We start from the raw sequence: 18383 nt of genomic DNA, 5'->3' as shown, positions 1-18383 counted from the left end.
CTTCTGCATACACTGTGGGAACCTCAGAGTTCATTCTTTCAGAGCATAATTTCATTGACCTGAAATTAAGGAACAAAACTAGATGCGATCCTCCAGCAGTAGAGTTCTGTGACCTACAGACAGTTTTATCTCTGGGGCAGTCAAGGTTGTTGGTTTTCAGACTTCCTACACAAAAGCATCATACAAAACCAGTAAGGCCTCAAGCAGCATCGTTTGCTCATGTATTTTTTGACATTTTCCACAAGAAATTGCTTTATGTTCCTTATTATTGTTTTATGTCTTGCTCAGCATCCTGCCCAGTGTAAATAACATATGTTCAGGTGACATGTTGTTTAATTGAAATAAATTACCGGGGAAACACCCTGATCTGACTTTGTAAAAGAAAGGGGGAGGATTCAGTCTAACAGACTTTCAAATCTTCTTGCCCTCCTATACAGCTAGGATAATGCTTGGTGTGTGGCAGGTGTTCAAACAAGGCTCAGTTTAGTGTTTCTATGTTAAAAGAAGTTACGGCACATTATGAGGTGGGGGTCATCGCTTTATCCACTGACTCAAGTTGGTCTGGCTATCTTGTGATTTTTAATAATAGTAAAAATTTTATCAGTGGTAATGTGTAGTACCAAACTCTGATTAAAGAATATGGGCTTTGGAATCAGTAGACTTTGCATCGGAGTTTTAAATGAACCCATGTCACACATCCATTGAATATCTGCCATGAAGCAGGCATTGTATACTCACGAAAAGATCATCTGTCATTTGAACTTCATTTTTTTCAGAATACCTGCTCCCTAGAACTGTAGCCTACTATACTAATAACTAGAAAAAGTATAGTTAACTTTCTTAATTCTTAAAATAGAAGTTTTGTATTATGTCAAATATAAAGATAATAGGAAGTCAATCTAAGTATGTATTTTTAATTGATATTTTTATTTATTTCTAGGCCTATCACGGTCACCATCAAGCACTGGAGGTGCTAGTGCAATCTTTGTTAGATCTTGATGTGAGAAATAGTAGTGGAAGAACACCCTTAGATCTGGCAGCATTTAAGGGCCATGTGGAATGTGTGGATGTGCTCATTAACCAGGGAGCCTCAATCTTAGTGAAGGATTACATTTTGAAGAGAACACCTATCCATGCAGCAGGTATGCCAGATGTTAGCCTGGATTTATTTACTGCTTTCCATCTAATATTTTCTCTTTCAGTTTCTAGTATACAATACTCCTGGTAAATTGTCTTTAAGTTTTTTACTTCAAATGGTAAAATGATTGTATTTTTAGAGGAAAGCCAGCAAGATATACCAACTTTAAGAAGTCATTTTCTGTCTTAGAAGATGTATTTATATCAATTCTTTAAATTCTTTATCAAAGCAGTAATTTTTTTACTTCTTTTTTGATGGAAGTTATTTTGGATTGGAACATGGCTTTTATTCAACAATTGATAAACATTCTGACTCTTTGTACCAGTGTTCTGCATTAACCATTTTTTCAGACAAAATATGTAGGTCATCTGCTTTATGTAAGAATTACTTCATATTGTAATTTTGTGACGTTACTGGTAATGTAAAGACTACAGAAATCTGTAACCAAGTCATTAAAGCAACTTGATACCAGGTGTTTATCACTAGAAAGTGCAGAGGCACAGTTCTCTACAGGAATTACATTTTTATCTTTTAAATTTATTTGCATTTTATTTGAAAGGCAGACAGATCTTGAATCTGCTGGTTCTCTCCCCAAATGTCTATAACAGCCAAGGCTGGACCAGGCCAAAGCCAACAGTCCAGAACTCTATCTGGGTGTCCCATGGGAGTGTCGGGGACCCAAGTACTTGAGCCATCATCTGCTACTTCGCAGGGTGCACATTAGCAAGAAACTGGATCGGAAGCAGAGTAGCCAAGACTCGAACCAGGCACTCCAGTATGGATGCAACCAGATTTAACCCCTTCACCAAATGCTCACCCCATTTTAAATAACCACGACAGGTACAACTGAAGAAAAGTTAGCTGAGTGTTTTTCTTATCTTCAGTAGGCTATCTTTATATGATTAGATTGATTTCACTTAGTCTGCTTTTACAGAATGATCCTTGAGATCATTTGAAGGTTGGATTTTATTTCTATACATGTTTATTTTATTTGTAAAGTTTGCATTGAAGACCATAGGTAGCACCCACTCTGGCTCCCAGAGCAGTCTTTCAGAACTATCAAATACTCAAACAGGGATCAGAGGCAAATATTTTAATAATGGATTAAGACCCCAAATAAATTTATATTTAAGAGGTCAAATGTTATCACTTTGTAGTTAGCTTATTCTGTAAAAGCGTAAAGTTCTGTCAGCCAACAAATAGAAAAATTATATTGTAACCACAGGTCATTTGTAGAACTAATTAAAGCTTTCATGGAGTTTTGCATTAATATTTCAGTGTTGAACTAAGAAACTTACCAGTCCCTCACAAATAGCTCAACAATGCCATATAATCCAGCATAAGTTCTACCTAAAAAAAAAAAAACTTACAGGTTAATGTTAGCACCTACCTATTCAATGAATGCAAGCCTCCATTCTGTAGATCTCTTTCAAATTTGGAGGCCAGAGAGCGTAAGTCATGAAAAAACTCAGATTTTTTTTTCTGGAGGTGAGCCAGTTATCTCCCAGAGTGATGCTATGCTTGGTGTTCTGACACAAAAACACTCTTCAGTAGCTGTTGTGCAATGAGTATACATGAATCTTTTCAAAAATGATGGGCCAAATAAGATCTCCTTGAACTATCCCCAGGTGTTATAGTCTCTCTCTCTCTCTCTCTCTTTTTTAAATTAGACAGGCAGAGTTAAAGACAGAGAGAAAGGTCTTCCTTTTCTGTTGGTTCACCCCCCAATGGCCGCCGTGGCTGGCACGCTGCGCCGATCTGAAGCCAGGAGCCAGGTGCTTCCTCCTGGTCTCCCATGCGGGTGCAGGGTCCAAGCACTTGGGCCATCCTCCACTGCACTCCCAGGCCACAGCAGAGAGCTGGACTGGAAGAGGGGCAACTGGTAGAGAATACGGCGCCCCAACCGGGACTAGAACTCGGGGTACCGGCACCGCAGGCAGAGGATTAGCCTAGTGAGCTGTGGTGCCGGCTATGGTCTGTTTATTACTGAGCAGAGTACAGCATTCAGATTAGATGGAGTCGGAAAGGGGTGATGGTTTTGAGCTACAAATCTTACTATTAGAATTTAAAATAGGTATCAGAACATACTTCCGAATTGTGGTAGCTAGCTTGCTTTCACTAGTTTTGTCATCTGATTAAGAAGAATATTGGTACAGTGTTCACCTCTGTTTCATTATATGGCTTATATATGCTTTTAAACTTCAAACTTGATTGTATATATGAGTAAGACCACACTTAAGCAAAAGATTTAACTGACTTTAAAAGCTTTCTGTTTTCTTTGGGATATGACTTTGCTTGTATCCTTCCCCATTTTGTGTTATTTGGAAATACATAAGCATGATTTCATAGATGAAATTCTTTGAGCTATCGGTAACAGAATACGTAACTGAAAGTGGTTTCAGTGATAGGTGTTTAGTCTTTCACATAAATCAGCCAGAGAGTGTGACAGTGATGGCCAAGTGGTTAAGGCGTTGGACATGAAAACAGCTGGTGTTGTGGTGTAGACAGTACCCACATGGGCAACCGGTTCATGTCCTGGGTGCTTCACTTCTAATCCTGCTCCCAGCTAATATGCTTGGGAAAGAAGCAAAGGATGGCCCAATTACTTCAGGTCTTTGCACCCACATGGGAGACCTGGAAAAACTTCCTGGCTTTGGCCTGGCCCAGCCCTGGCCTTTGCAGCCATGTGGGGAGTGAACCAGCAGATGGAAGATCTCTCTCTCTCTTTCTCTGTCTCATCCTCTCTCTCTGTAACTCTGCCTTTCAAGTAAATAAATAAATCTTAATTTTAAAAAATGGCCAGAGTTAGAAGCATTTCCAGGTTTGGTTTATTCCTCCTGGGCCAAATTCTCTTACTCTTTTTATTTTATTAAAAAAAAAAAAAAAAAAAGTGGGCGTGCAAGGGTTTAACTTACTTATTTGAGAGACAGAACAAGCTCTCATCTGCTAGTTCACTCTTCAGATGCCTGCCTTTTGTGTTGGTGTTGCAGGATAGTCACTGCTTCTTTACAGGGTCCCATCCAAAATCAAGAAAGAGGGGTGTTTCCATTATCAAACATAAAGGTATTTCCCAGAAGCCTTGTGGACTTCAAAATCCCAGTGGTCAAGTCTGGACCATGTGCTCACCTTAACTGATCACAGGCAAAGAGAACGGGGTTGTTGGTCTAACGTGATTTCACCCATTGACTGCAAGCAGGCTGCTTGCCCTGATCACAGCACCAGAAAGTTATATAAAATGAGCATTCCATTAGCTCACAGATGCTGAGGGTGGGAGTTTCAGTGGAAGAGAGCTGTGCTGACTGTCCTGAGGCAGTAGAACTTCCTTTGTACCTGTAGCTTTTATTATTTCATATTAAATTCAGTCCCCAGATTAAATACTAGAAAATGTGCTGTAGGTGTACATTTTTTATTTTTATCATTGTATAATAAAATTTCAAAATTTCACTTTATAGCAACAAATGGTCATTCGGAATGCTTACGGCTGTTAATAGGAAATGCAGAACCACAGAATGCGGTAGATATTCAAGATGGAAATGGACAGTAAGTTTCAGTAACTTTTAAGTTACTTTTGGGATAACTGTTAGTTTTCATATGCTCCTGTTTGAGTAAATCTGTCATATATGTTACTGAGCAGCATCAAACATAGTATCTTCATTTTAAGAGAACTGAATTCTTTTTTGTTTGATTGATTCCTCTAATGTCCACTACTACAAACCAAAGCCTGGGTCTTTTTCACTGGTTTCTGATATGGGTGGCAAGGACCCAAGTGCTTGAGCCACATCATTTGCTAACTCCCAAGGTGTAACAGGAAGCTGGAATGGAAGTGGAGTAGTTAGTACTCAAACCAGGCATTCTAGTGTGGGATGTGGAAGGTCCCGTGTGGCAACTTAGGTGCTGCGCCCAGCACCTGCCCATCGGTCCTCACCACCTCAGTCCTGAGTGTCCCCTCAGACACCTTCACAGAGCACTCATCTGCAAGATACAGAGGCAGGTTTCAGACAGGGAAAGAACAGCACTCCATATCCCTGATTCTTGGGTCTTTTGGCATTGGGTTTTTGTCCTCCGGAGGGATAAAATCTGTGGGAGTCAGCTTGAATGGGCAAGGGAGCATGTGTGCTGCCCCCAAATGCAGTGTTTAAATGTAAGCGTAATTCAAAGCTGCACCGGAGAGCGGCGTGCTGGGAAACCAGGCCATCGTGTGGTTTGACTGTGTTCAGAGTGCAGTCCTAAGTGGTGGCGCTGAACGTGTCGCTGTTCTTGCCCAGGACGCCTCTGATGCTGTCTGTTCTCAACGGGCACACGGACTGTGTCTACTCACTGCTGAACAAGGGAGCCAACGTGGATGCCAAAGACAAGTGGGGAAGGACGGCCCTGCACAGAGGGGTAAGCAGAATGCCTCGTCTCCCAGCCTCTTAGTATATAAAACTAGGCTGTGGACTTTTCTTCATTAAACTGTTACCAAGTCATGTTTACTGGCTTTTTACTTACAGGATCTTAGGGATTATCTGTTCCCCCAGTAACTTTGTTTTATATGAGTCTAAGTAATTACAAAGCATAACTTAATCCAGAGAACAGTAATGCTGGAAGAAAATTATAAAAGCCTAAAAACCTTGAGTAGAATTAATAGCAATTTGAGTTTTTCCCATTATCTCAGCTATTTCCTTACATATCTTTATTTTAACTTTTCAACTTCATTATTTTTACTGGATTATATCTCCCTATTTTTCATACTACTTTTGTGGTTCTGCTTAACTGGATTGTTAAGCCACTTTCAATAAAAATACTAGATTACTGAGAAAATTATAAACAACCCTAATTGGTGAAAAGATGTGAGTAATATAGACTTTAAAATGTTTAAATTAGCTGAAGTTGGCAAGGATTCAGCTATTTACAAGTTATTTTTCTTTCAGGCGGTTACGGGTCATGAAGAATGTGTAGATGCGTTGCTTCAGCATGGTGCTAAGTGCTTGCTCCGGGATAGCAGAGGTCGAACTCCCATACACTTGTCAGCGGCCTGTGGACACATTGGTGTCCTTGGCGCCCTGCTGCAGTCAGCAGCATCAATGGACGCAAACCCAGCCCTCGCAGACAATCATGGCTACACCGCGCTTCACTGGGCTTGCTACAATGGTTAAGTACACCACAGAAACTGCCTCAGGTTCCTGTAAATGTGCTGAGCAGACAGCTGTCATGCATTCTGCTACTAGGGAAAATGATATGTTAATAAGGGAAACTTTAAGAGTAGAAAGCCTAGGAACAAGCCCCCCTTGTAGCTGTAACTCACTTCTGTCCTTTGCCATGCTGAAACCAAGGCTTTAGTTGTCAAAGATATTTCATGATAATCCATGAAATTTTTTGAAGTGTTTTCTCAGACCTTTTAGTTCAACCAAGATATGCATTCCTAAGAGATTTTTAAAATACTTTCATACCTTTTGTATAATATGCTTGTATTGACGATGTTCTTTTGTCTTCTGCTCTTTTAAAAAAAAAATTTAAGATTTTATTTATTTGAAAGGCAGTGTTACAGAGAGGCGTGGGGGTGGGGGTGGGGGGGAGGTCTTCCATCTGCTGATTTACTCCCCAGATGGCCGCAACGGCCAGAGCGACACCAATCTGAAGCCAGGAGCTTGCTCTGAGTCTCTCATGTGGGTACAGGGGTCCAAGGACTTGAGCCATCCTCTGCTGCTTTCCCAGGCCATAGCAGAGAGCTGGATCGGAAGTGGAGCAGCCAGGATTCAAACTGGCGCTCATATGGGATGCTGGCACTGCAGGTGCTGGCCCCTGAATGCTGTTCCATTAGAAAAAGGTGATCAGAATAGAGGAAATAATGAACTGCATCACGTCAGAACTGCGGTCAGTGTGTGCGTTCTGAGCACATCGCAGTCTCACCACTGACACGCATGCTCAGTGTTTTGAAGCAGATCTTGGACACTTGGATGGTGAGCTTTGCTGCCTGGCCAGAGGCTCGCAGTTACCCTGTACCTGTCACAGGCTCTCAGCAGGTCATTCAGGGAAGCAGGAAGTGTTTTTTTGTTTTTTTTGTTTTTGTTTTTGTTTTGACAGGCAGAGTGGACAGAAAGCTATTTTTAAGGTGTAAATGATAAAATTGAGTTTGGCACATGAAATATCACTATTAAAATAATTTATTGAATAAAGCAATATATTAGTTTTTCCCTTCTTGCAGGACCCTAGGTTTGATCATCATAGAAAACATTCATATATTACATACATTGTAAGCATCAGTCTTGTTGAAGTTTGTTTGGACTTAAGGCTTTAGCAGAGAAAAGAGGTGCTTTTGTTTCTTTTTTTTATCTTAGTACAGCACTGAGATAAGTTTTAGTTGTAGCAACATACCTACAAAGCATAGTTTGCATTTCTAACAACTTTCTCTAAAAGTGTGAAGGAAATATGAATTACCTCTTTATATAACTATTTGCTTAAAAAATGTGGTTTTTTTTTTAAGATTTTATTTATTTATTTGAGAGGTAGAATTGGAGAGAGAGGGAGAGACAGAGAAGGGTCTTCCATCTGCTGGTTCACTCTCCGAATGTCCACAGCAGCTGGAACTGGGCCGATATGAAGCCAAGAGCTTCTTCCAGGTCTCCCACACGGGGGCTGGGGCCCAAGCATTTTGGCATCTTCTGCTTTCCCAGGCCATAGCAGAGAGCTGGTTGAGAAGTGGAGCAGCAGAAACTAGAACCTGCACCCATATGGGATGCCGGCTCCACAGGCGGAGGCTTAGCCCAGTAGGCCACAGTGCTGGTTCCAGGTCTGTCTGTTCTAAGATCAGCTGCCTCCCTCACCAGAAAGTGGAGGTCTGCCATCTTTCTGTAATCAGCTACTTCCCGGTTCTTCTGCTGGAAACCATTAGGACAGAGAATGTGGAATTATGATCAAAGAGGAGAAATGTGAATCTTGGGAAATTACAGTTAAATTATTTTAATAAATGTTTCATAGATAAATTTAAATGTTTATGCTAATCCTATACCAGAGTTGAGAGATCCATTCTTATATGGTGAGAAAGTACTGGGCTATCCCCCAAAATTGTTTTTTGGTTACTCTTGGTCATCCTGCAGTTCTGAGTGCTCACAGTATACACAATACAAATAATTAAATATATTGCTCAGTCAAAAAACTGAAGGTTAATCTGTTTCCTTTTCATTGCCTCAGATCCTTAACCAGCAGTTTTGAAAACTCTAAAACATTCGGGATTGACTTTTTTTTTCCTTTTTCAACTCAGTAATGCTGGTCTTTAATGAGTATAGTGAAGTGACCAAACAGTAGTCCCCAAGCCCTAGAAGATACTGTATTCTTGCCTTGGGAGTTTGATTTGCGTTTATAATGTCACTGGATATTTACAAGTGTAAGGAAAACTCCTAATACCTAATATAGTGGGACAACATCCACAAATGTGAATTTTGTTTAAAATGGGCATTGCTATAAAATTGTTCTGAAGCAAATTCTGACGGCTAGACACACACAAACACCCCGACACACACCCCAGTGGAAGTCACACAGCAGGGTATTCTTCCTCAGGTGGAGCATTTAGTTGTAAATGCGTGGTCACTGCTCCTTGGAGTTGCTCTCACATTTCTCACCAGGTTCCCTGCTCTGTCATCGCCCAGTGTAGACTCTTCAAGCATGTTTTTGTTCAGGACGCAGCATTTTGCAGGAATAACATGCCTGGTTGCCACTGAAAGATCCTAACAGATGTGTCTGATGTTCAGAGTGTAGCAAGATTGTGGTGTTTCTGAATTGAGCTAGAAGGAGCTAAGTATGTGTTGTCCGTATGCAGTAAGAGACTGTACAGGCAGTCTAAAATTAATACCATATTTACAGCCAAAAGTCTGTTTGTAACTTGGTGTTCTTGAAGTAGAATATGTAAAATGGTTTCAATGTGACTGGTTATTAGTAATTACTAGTATGGCTGGAGAAGAGAATTTGGAAGCACTCCAACAGAACAGAAAACAACCTTTCTCTTGAAGTGGTGGCCAAATTTCAGAAAAGAACGGGCTGTACAGGCTGAACTTAAAAGTTCAAAAATTTCAGTTTATGTAGTCATTTAATCAAGAAATTGAGTCCTTACTATCTCATTTGTTCCTTTTAAAAACTGATAAATTTTTATGATTCTGTAAGCTTCCTTGGAATCACCCACTAAAACATGAACAGGGCTTACTTTTCTGTCCATTATCAACTGTGATGCAGTGTGGTGAGATTGTTGGCTTGATTTCAGCCACTAATGATTTCTGTAGGTAACCAAGAAATCCTTTTACTCAGTCTACTTCTACTCAAGTGGTCGCTCTCATATTGTGTAGCCTCAGAATCTGTCTATTGATATTGATAGAAACTGATATTGATAGTGATAGAAACTGAAACTGAGAAATGTTAAAATATTTATTGATTTATTAAATAATGTTGCATATTAGTACAAATAATTTTGTGAAAACTTTTTAAAACAATACTTTTTATTGACAAATGGTAATTCTCTTGAATGACTAGTTTAAAAATGATTTATTTATTTTGAAATTCAGAGTTAGAGGGATAGAGAGAGAATCTTCATCTGCTGGTTCACTCCCCAGATGGCTGCACTGGGCCAGGTAGAAGCCAGGAGCCTCTCCAGGTCTCCCACGAGAGTGGCAGGGGCCCAAACACTTGGATCATCTGCTGCTGCTTTTTGCATGCCATTAGCAGGGAGCTGGATTGGAAGCAGATCAGTCAGGACACAAGCTGGTGCACATATGGGATGCCTGCTCCATCTGGAATACACCTTCTCAGTATAACCCAGGATTTCCTAGGTAACACTAATTCATGTTCAGTGGAAAGGCTCTTAAATCAATACTGATCAGCTTTCCATTGCTGTTTCTCTCTCAGTGACGAGTTAACATTTAGAGAGATGGGATTAAAGCAGTGTAATGAGTTAATACTCAGAGAGAGAACTGGCCTGTTGGACCCGTGAGTGTGTCTTAGGAGGCACTGTCCTGTACACTGCAGGACGTTTAGCAGCAACCCTGGTTTCTGCCTACCAGGTGCCAGTAGCATTCCTCCATCCCCTTCCGCGACAGCAGAAATGTCTAGACGTCGACAGGTTTCTTCTGACGGGCGTAATAGCTACACTGGAGAACCACTGGATTAGAAGAAAAACTGACAGTTAAGAGGCTTCCTAAAGGGACCAGAACTGTGGTGTGCTAGGCTAAGCCTCCTCTTGTGGCACCGGCATCCCACATGGGCGCTGGTTCGTGTCCTGGCTGCTCCGCTTTTGATCCAGCTCTCTACTTTGACCTGGGAAAGCAGTGGAGGATGGCCCAAGTGCTTGGGCCCCTGCACCCGTGTGGGAGACCTGGAAGAAGCTTCCTGCTCCTGACTTTGGATCAGATCAGCCCTGCCCTTTCGGCCATTTGGGGAGTGAACCAGCGGATAGAAGACCTTTCTGTCTCTGTCTCTGTCACGCTACCTCTCAAATAAATAAAACCTTTTAAAAAAGAGAGATGCTTCCTAAAAATTACTTCTCTTTCCTTGGTGAAACAATTATAATGTTTAAGTTGAGCTGTTGTTGGAGCATGTTGGAATAATTAGCAAAGAAAACTTAATATCACTTTGTTAGATTTTAAGCCATGAAAATAAAGAGGCTGTGTAGGAACTGAATTTATTCTCAAAGCAGATTCCAAATGTCTAGTGGAATAAAAGAAGCAGTATTTCACTTGCAGCAATAAGGGAATTTTTGCCAAAACCCTGGCTTTGAAAATTGAGTTAAAAAATCGGGTTTGAGTTTCTTGTTTTCCAAATTGCTGTTCAGAACTGTGGGCCTGCTGTTTCAGTGGGCATTGCCATGGTGCTGCTGGTCCCATCGCATTGGTTGATGGGTGGGGAAGTTATTCTACCCCAAAGCTTCAGGCAAAAGTTTTTGTTTGGTGTTGGCTTTTTGTTGCTTTTTTTTTTCCTCTTTTGGATTTCAGTTTTGCGTTTTGCATTGTGATGGTTACTGTTGTAGGCCACACGCATAACGGGCAATGAATGAGCAGGAGCAGACCGTGGGAAGGTGTTCAGGAAGTCCTGTGTCTCTTACAGGCTTCTGAGTGCATCGCTGAGGCCCTCAGAGAAGGCTGTGTGGGGCCGCAAGGAGATGCTGTGTCAGCTACCGCAGCTGTCACTGCTGCTGTCTCCCTGGACTTGAAAATTGTTCCAGGGCCGGCGCTGCGGCTCACTAGGCTAATCCTCTGCCTTGCAGCGCCGGCACACCGGGTTCTAGTCCTGGTCGGGGCGCCGGATTCTGTCCCAGTTGCCCCTCTTCCAGGCCAGCTCTCTGCTGTGGCCAGGGAGTGCAGTGGAGGATGGCCCAAGTACTTGGGACTTGGGCCCTGGGCCCTGCACCCCATGGGAGACCAGGAGAAGTACCTGGCTCCTGCCATCGGATCAGCGCGGTGCGCTGGCCATGGTGGCCATTGGAGGGTGAACCAACAGCAAAGGAGGACCTTTCTCTCTGTCTCTCTCACTGTCCACTCTGCCTGTCAAAAAAAGAAAAAGGAAAATTGTTCCTGGCCGGCGCCGCAGCTCACTAGGCTAATCCTCCGCCTGCAGCGCCAGCACACCAGGTTCTAGTCCCTGTCGGGGCACCGGATTCTGTCCCGGTTGCCCCTCTTCCAAAGGCCAGCTCTCTGCTGTGGCCCGGGAGTGCAGTGGAGGATGGCCCAAGTGCTTGGGCCCTGCACCCCATGGGAGACCAGGAGGAAGCACCTGGCTCCTGGCTTCGGATCAGTGCAGTGCGCCAGCCGCAGCAGCCCTTGGGAGGTAAACCAACAGAAAAAGGAAGACCTTTCTCTCACTGTCCACTCTGCCTGTCAAAAAAAATAAAATTAAATTAAAAAATTGTTCCTGTGCAGCCTGTTTTTATTGAATCAAATGAACAAGAGGGTTTTGCCATTTAAAGCAGGGACTGTGGACCTGGTGGCTTTGTCAGGATGCTTGCCCTTTACCACAGTAATATGATTTCTAGGAACCTGTCTGACAAAAATCTTTGTTTCTATAAAGTGCCAGTATGTTCTGTTCCATTCCATTCCCACTGATAGTACCATGGAGACCTTTTTAAAACTAACAGCCACCTCAGACATTCATAAATTAAATCATTGGTGATGAGCATTCACACTTTGTGGCAGAGTAAGATTTCTATGTGTGCTCTCCGGAGGAGGGTATTCTACAATTTAGTAAAAAGCTAGTGGCAGAACCAAGTATTTCGTTTGCATTTTTAAAAAAGGGAGTGTGTTTCTATGTATGTGGGTGCATTTGCCTAGAAAGTTCCTGCAGCAGTGGAACCACAGCGGTGTACCCTGGAGAGTGGACCTGATCACAGGAATTGGGATGGGAGGGACCTGAACCATCTTCCTTTGAATACTACTGAGCATTTGAGACTTTTGCCACTACCTTTTCTAGATTTTAATACCTGGTTCTTCTTTACCTATCCAGGTCATGAGACATGTGTAGAACTTCTCTTAGAACAGGAAGTTTTCCAGAAAACAGAAGGAAATGCTTTCAGTCCGTTGCACTGTGCTGTGTAAGTAAAGCCGAGTGAGTCAGGTTTGGGTTGAATGTTTCAAGAAGCAGACCACTGCTGTGAGTGATCACCCTGTTGCCTTACACAGAATCAACGACAACGAAGGTGCTGCTGAGATGTTGATTGATGCGTTAGGCGCCAGCATTGTGAACGCTACAGATTCCAGAGGAAGGTGAGAATTCAGCTGTGCAGGAAACAGATGTACTTTCCATAGGAAAAATGTTCAGCTTCTAACTTGATGTAAGAATTTATGGAGAATCCATTATTTGTTTTTCTTTAAAAAAAAGATTTTATATATTTATGAGGCAAAGTTATAGACAAAGAGGGAGAGACAGAGAGAAAGGTCTTCCATCCACTGGTTCACTCCCCAAATGGCTGCAATGGCCAATCAAAACCCAGGAACCAGGATCTTCTTCCAGGTTTCCCAAGGAGGGCTACAGGGGCCCAAGTGCTAGGGCCCACATTCCATTGCTTTCCCATCCATAAGCAGAAAGCTGAATCGGAAGAGGAGTAGCCGGGACATTAACCCCGGCCATATGAGATAGGCAGAAGCTTAGCCACAGTGCCAGCCCTGAGAATCTATTATTAATTGAAAGTCAGTTTTTATATTTGCAAGCATAAGCTGTTGTAAAATCTTTTTGCATTATAAAGGACTTTGCTATCTACCTATGGCAGTCTTATTAAACATTTTTTAATGCAAAGATTCTGACCCCCCAGCCCTGCATTTTTAAGACGTATGTTTGTTACTCAGAAGTCCCTGTTAAAAAATTAGCACTTTTCTAAATAGGAATAATGGCTGGAAGAGGCCGCAGCAGTTGTAAAAGGTTTTGGGGTTAGAATTTAATTATCAAAGAATTTAATGATGTAATGTTACTTTAATACTAGTTCTAGTTTAAAGCCTTCTATATTATCAAAAGTACACATTTCTGTGGCAGAAATGAGTAAGCTCTATGAAGCCTTTTTGTATCTAGGCAATTTCTTGGTAGAATAATATGTAAACTATGGAAAATTGCACGTCGTAAATTAAGATCTTTTTCAGCATATGCAACTTTTGGATTACATCGTTCTGTTTCGATTTCTCTGTGTCCTAGAACTCCTCTGCATGCGGCCGCCTTCACAGACCATGTTGAGTGTTTACAGCTGCTGCTCAGCCACAATGCTCAAGTCAACTCTGTGGACTCTTCTGGGAAAACGCCTCTCATGATGGCTGCAGAAAACGGACAAACAAATACCGTTGGTAAAGACAACAATGCATACTGCTTGTGTGTGACTTAGAGTCCAGGCCCAGGACTTCTGCTAGTTTTATCACTTCAGTCTGCTCGCACCCCTCCTTTTCATCTAGGAGCACAACGTTTTCATTTCCCTTACTGACAGAAGAGGTTAGCAAGGCAGTGTAGCGTGGTGGTCAAGAACACGCCCGGAGCCTGACCGCCTGGATGGAAGTCACAGCACTTCCAGATGCGCAACTGTGCGCCTCTGTGCTTTCACAAAGTGAGAAAAATAGCAGTGCCTCCTCTGTAGAGCTGGTGTTGGGGCAAAATCAATGACTGTAAATACAGAGCATGCAAAGTAGCATTTAAAATTGAGGAAAGACTCAAAATAAATGTTAACTGCTGTTGTTATCCATGACTTATACAGCAATATAGTTATTCTGTGTACTCTATGAGACAATACAGTGTTCTATATTTTTCTTGCACTTAAGTTTTTGTGAAAGGGATTTTTCTTGCTTTATATCTTCATTTCTCTGCAGTGATTATTGGTAATCTAAGAAACATGTCCATAAACTTAGAATTGATGTACTTTTTCCTCCCAGAGATGCTGGTCAGCAGTGCTAGTGCAGATCTGACTTTACAAGATAACAGTAAAAACACCGCCCTGCATTTGGCTTGCAGCAAGGTATGTACGCACCGTAGGGACATGTGTTCATTGTGGAGCTCAGCAGTGATGTTACAAGTTTTTATTCTTCACTACTATAGACAGAGCCAGGGACCAAATCTCTCATGATAATTGGCATCAGGTTTCTTGTATAGGAACACTGACTTATTAGGCACCATGGTACATGAAACTCTCCAGTAAGCCAAGTAAGTTGTAGACTACAAGCCTGAACATACTTACCATCTTTGCTTCACTCTTAAATTCTTCTCATCCTCTCTCCCTACCCCTACTCCTAACACATAGTTAGGCAAATTTTTAAGGCATTAGCCAGGAAAATTTGTGCATGTATGGTCTTGTACATATTATATTGAATTACAGCTGGGAATTATTGGGTGTATATAAATTTATTTTTAATAGTGCTCAAGTTTCTTAAAGAGTTATTTTGCCACAATTTTAGGGTCATGAAACTAGTGCCTTGTTAATATTGGAAAAGATAACAGATAGAAACCTCATCAATGCAACCAATGCAGCCTTGCAAACGTGAGTACTTCTTTGTTGACCTGTAATTCCAAAAAAAAAGACTGGATTTTTTTTTTTTTTGACATGTGACCATTAGATTAGGCTCCATTAGTTACAAAAACAGTTAAAAATAAAGAACGGTTTTGGGTTTTTTAAAAAGATTTATTTGAAAGGCAGAGTTACAGAGAAAAAGAGAGAGGGAGAGGTCTCCCATCAGCTGTTCACTCCCCAGATGGCCACAACAGCCAGAGCTGGGCCAATCCAAAGTTAGGAGCCTGGATCTTCCTTCAGGCCTCCCACATGGGTGCAGGGGCCCAGGCACTTAGGCCGTCTTCGCTGCCTTCCCAGGCACAGCAGCCGGGACTTTTAACTGGCACCCATACAGGATGCCAGCACTATGCCATAGCATCAGCCACAAGTAGTTTTTACAGTTGACAAAACTAATTTCTAATGTCATCACAACTAAAAGGCCTATTACTCAGGACGGGCATTTGGCAAGCCGTTAAGATGTACTTGGGATGCTCACGTCTCATCTTAAAGTGCCTGGGTTCTAGTCCTGGCTCTGCTTCTGCGTCTAGCTTACTGCCTGTGTGTACCCTGTGAGGCAGCAGGTGATGACTCTATTTGAGTCCTTGCCATCAACATGAGAGACTGATATAGAGGTCCTGGCTTCTGACCTCAGCCTGGCCCAGCCCTGGCTGTTGCAGGCATTGGGGGAGTAAACCAGCAGATAGAAGATCTCCTTCTGTCTGTATCTCTCTCTGCCTCTCTGGTTTTCAAATAAAATGAAAATAAATAAGTAAAAGTTTTTCAAAAGACTTATTACTAAAAAAACCTTTTGAACTGAAACTCTATTAGAACATTAACAATACTACATTTTCTTTCAATCCTTCACCCATATAATTTTCTAAAGGAAAACAGTACTGTTCTGTGTCGGCTATAAAAATATGATTTGACAGTGGCAATAGATGAGGCAGGAGCTTCATGTGTGCCTATAATCTAAGTAGGTTCCAGAAAGACTCTGGGTCATGAGAGCAGCCAGCCTCCAAGTTGACAGATCTTAGATCAGCGTTTCCAATGGTCCTCTCTCGGTTTCCATTTGCTATTCTGCTTTCATACTTGGGAAAGAGAAAAATCTTAAGAATACTGATTCACAGCCTAGGGTCACTCACATTCTTTGAGGGTCCAAAGATTAGTCATGGCACCTGTAAGCTATTTTCAAAACCTGTTAAAATCTGTACTAGTGCTGTGTACAGTTTTTATTCTGTATTCTCCCATATTTTTTGGGTGACCCCATTTCTTAAAACAATTTGAGAATGCAGTTTCAGGGAGGTTATAGTACAACAGGTTAAGCTGCTACGTGGGACACCCACATTCCATATCAGAGTAGCCAGATTCAAGTCCTGCCTCTGCTTCCAACCTTGCTAATGCACACCATGGAAGATGGCAGATGATAACCCAGTACTTGGGTCCCTGCCACCCATGTGGGAGACTTGGATGGAGTTCTTGGCTCCCGACTTCAGCCTGGCTTAGCCCTGGCTGTTGCGGGCATTTTGGGGAGTGAACCGGACCAATAGCACTCTCTCTCCCTCTTTAACTCTGCCTTTCACGTAAAAGTAAACTTTACCAGGCCAGCTCTCTGCTGTGGCCAGGGAGTGCAGTGGAGGATGGCCCAAGTCCTTGGGCCCTGCACCCCATGGGAGACCAGGATAAGTACCTGGCTCCTGCCATCGGATCAGTGCGGTGGGCCAGCCACAGTGCGCCGGCCGTGGTGGCCATTGGAGGGTGAACCAACGGCAAAGGAAGACCTTTCTCTCTGTCTCTCTCTCTCTCGCTGTCCACTCTGCCTGTCAAAAAAAAAAAAAAAAGAAAGAAAGAAAAGGAAAAAAAAGTAAACTTTAAAAAAAATTCACTGGGAAAAATCTTTATAAACAATGAGTCTTTATGGGAAGTAACAGCAGGATTGATGACAGTGGGAGCCTGTGATGGGACCCAGGGCTAAGCTTGTACATATGAATGACGTGTGGCGGTTGTGCCCCACAGAGGCCCTGCTGTGGGACTGGCTGCCTTGGGTTTGTATCTGTGGGTACTCACAGCTTGGCAACATGCTGTTTGACAGCCAGAGGTGTGTGTCTGTACATACGCATACATGTGTAATTACTTTTCCCCCAGACCTCTGCATGTTGCTGCCCGAAACGGGCTAACGATGGTGGTTCAGGAACTTTTGGGGAAAGGAGCAAGTGTGCTTGCAGTAGATGAAAATGGTAAGTAGCCTCCACGTTCTTTTCCCTTAACCTATATCTTACTAGACGCTTTTATCTTTAGATCCATATTAGAAGTTAAAAAAAATTGGTCTAGTTTTTATTTGGCAAAGTAGGGAGAGACTGTTAATAGTGAATAGTACTTACTGGCAAAGGAGCAAGGGCAAGGACGCAGGAAGAGCGCATGTAACAGATGGACTCTGCACTCACATGTCTGTTCATCTCCGTAGCCACAGATTGTGTTTAAAGAAACTCACCGAGGCCCTGACGTGTGTACTCTGTGATGCCAGTTCTTCCATGCATGCATAAATTCTGTTCCCTTTGCCAACTTGAGAATATCACTTTAATAATTCTTCTCTTTAGTGTTGTGCAGTGACATTTTTTAATTTTCTTTCTGGATTGTTTCCCTTGGCATATAAACATTAGTTCTCTCATCTTAAAATATATCTTATTAATCCCTCTACTGCTGCCGTATTTCTGTGTTCTCTCTTGCAGTACAACTACTAGTCAGGACGGGTTTTCCTGCTCCTGAGGACTCCCTTCTCATTCGCTCATTCTCCTCAGTCTCCTGCAGTCAGGTCTTTGCTCCCAACACACCGCAGCGCTGTTCTCACGATGCGCATGCATGTACAACGCCGCTGTCGAGGGGCGGCATGGCAGATGGGATGATGGAAGAGAAAAATTTGGAAATGCAAGCAGGAGGGTAATGAAGTGGGTCTTAGAACGACTGAGAGAACAGATTCAGAGGAACAAAACGAGAGTCAATTCTTAGTTCTCTTGTACTGGACAGATCAACTTTTGGCAGAACTGATTCCCTAGGTAATTGCAACCTTGTTTTAAATAGCATGGATGCGTTTACGCTAAGAATTCCCAGATTTATTTCTCTCCATCTCTGTTTTCATATATCCACCTGCCTAATCATCAATACCACATGGTAATCTAATAAACAGTTCAAAGCTAACATGTCCAGAAACTGAACTTTTGACCCCTCTTCCACAGTCTTGTTCTTGGCGCCCGTCTTGGTCTCAGTTAAGAACAGCCCCAT

The 18383-nt window shown here is 42.3% G+C and overlaps 1 protein-coding gene across 10 annotated transcripts in view; it reads left to right on the top strand.

Moving 5' to 3' along the window:
- Positions 1-18383, top strand: part of ANKRD28 (ankyrin repeat domain 28) — a 185182-nt gene that overhangs the window by 158584 nt on the left and 8215 nt on the right. For 9 of the 10 annotated variants that reach the window (XM_008266038.4, XM_008266039.4, XM_008266040.4 and 6 more), the window contains 10 exons: positions 941-1142; positions 4591-4678; positions 5404-5521; positions 6049-6268; positions 12596-12683; positions 12772-12855; positions 13775-13920; positions 14497-14579; positions 15016-15098; positions 17250-17341. In XM_008266038.4, coding sequence (XP_008264260.2) covers positions 941-1142; positions 4591-4678; positions 5404-5521; positions 6049-6268; positions 12596-12683; positions 12772-12855; positions 13775-13920; positions 14497-14579; positions 15016-15098; positions 17250-17341 — 1204 coding nt within the window. Of the gene's footprint in view, positions 1-940; positions 1143-4590; positions 4679-5403; positions 5522-6048; positions 6269-12595; positions 12684-12771; positions 12924-13774; positions 13921-14496; positions 14580-15015; positions 15099-17249; positions 17342-18383 lie in introns of those variants that run through there. The other variant, XR_011388213.1, reaches the window with a different exon arrangement.

Source organism: Oryctolagus cuniculus, chromosome 4 (assembly GCF_964237555.1).
Source record: "Oryctolagus cuniculus chromosome 4, mOryCun1.1, whole genome shotgun sequence".
In the NCBI taxonomy this organism is placed as follows: Eukaryota; Metazoa; Chordata; class Mammalia; order Lagomorpha; family Leporidae; genus Oryctolagus; species Oryctolagus cuniculus.
Note: the sequence above shows the minus strand (reverse complement) of the source record. Positions and strands in the feature narration are given on the sequence as shown.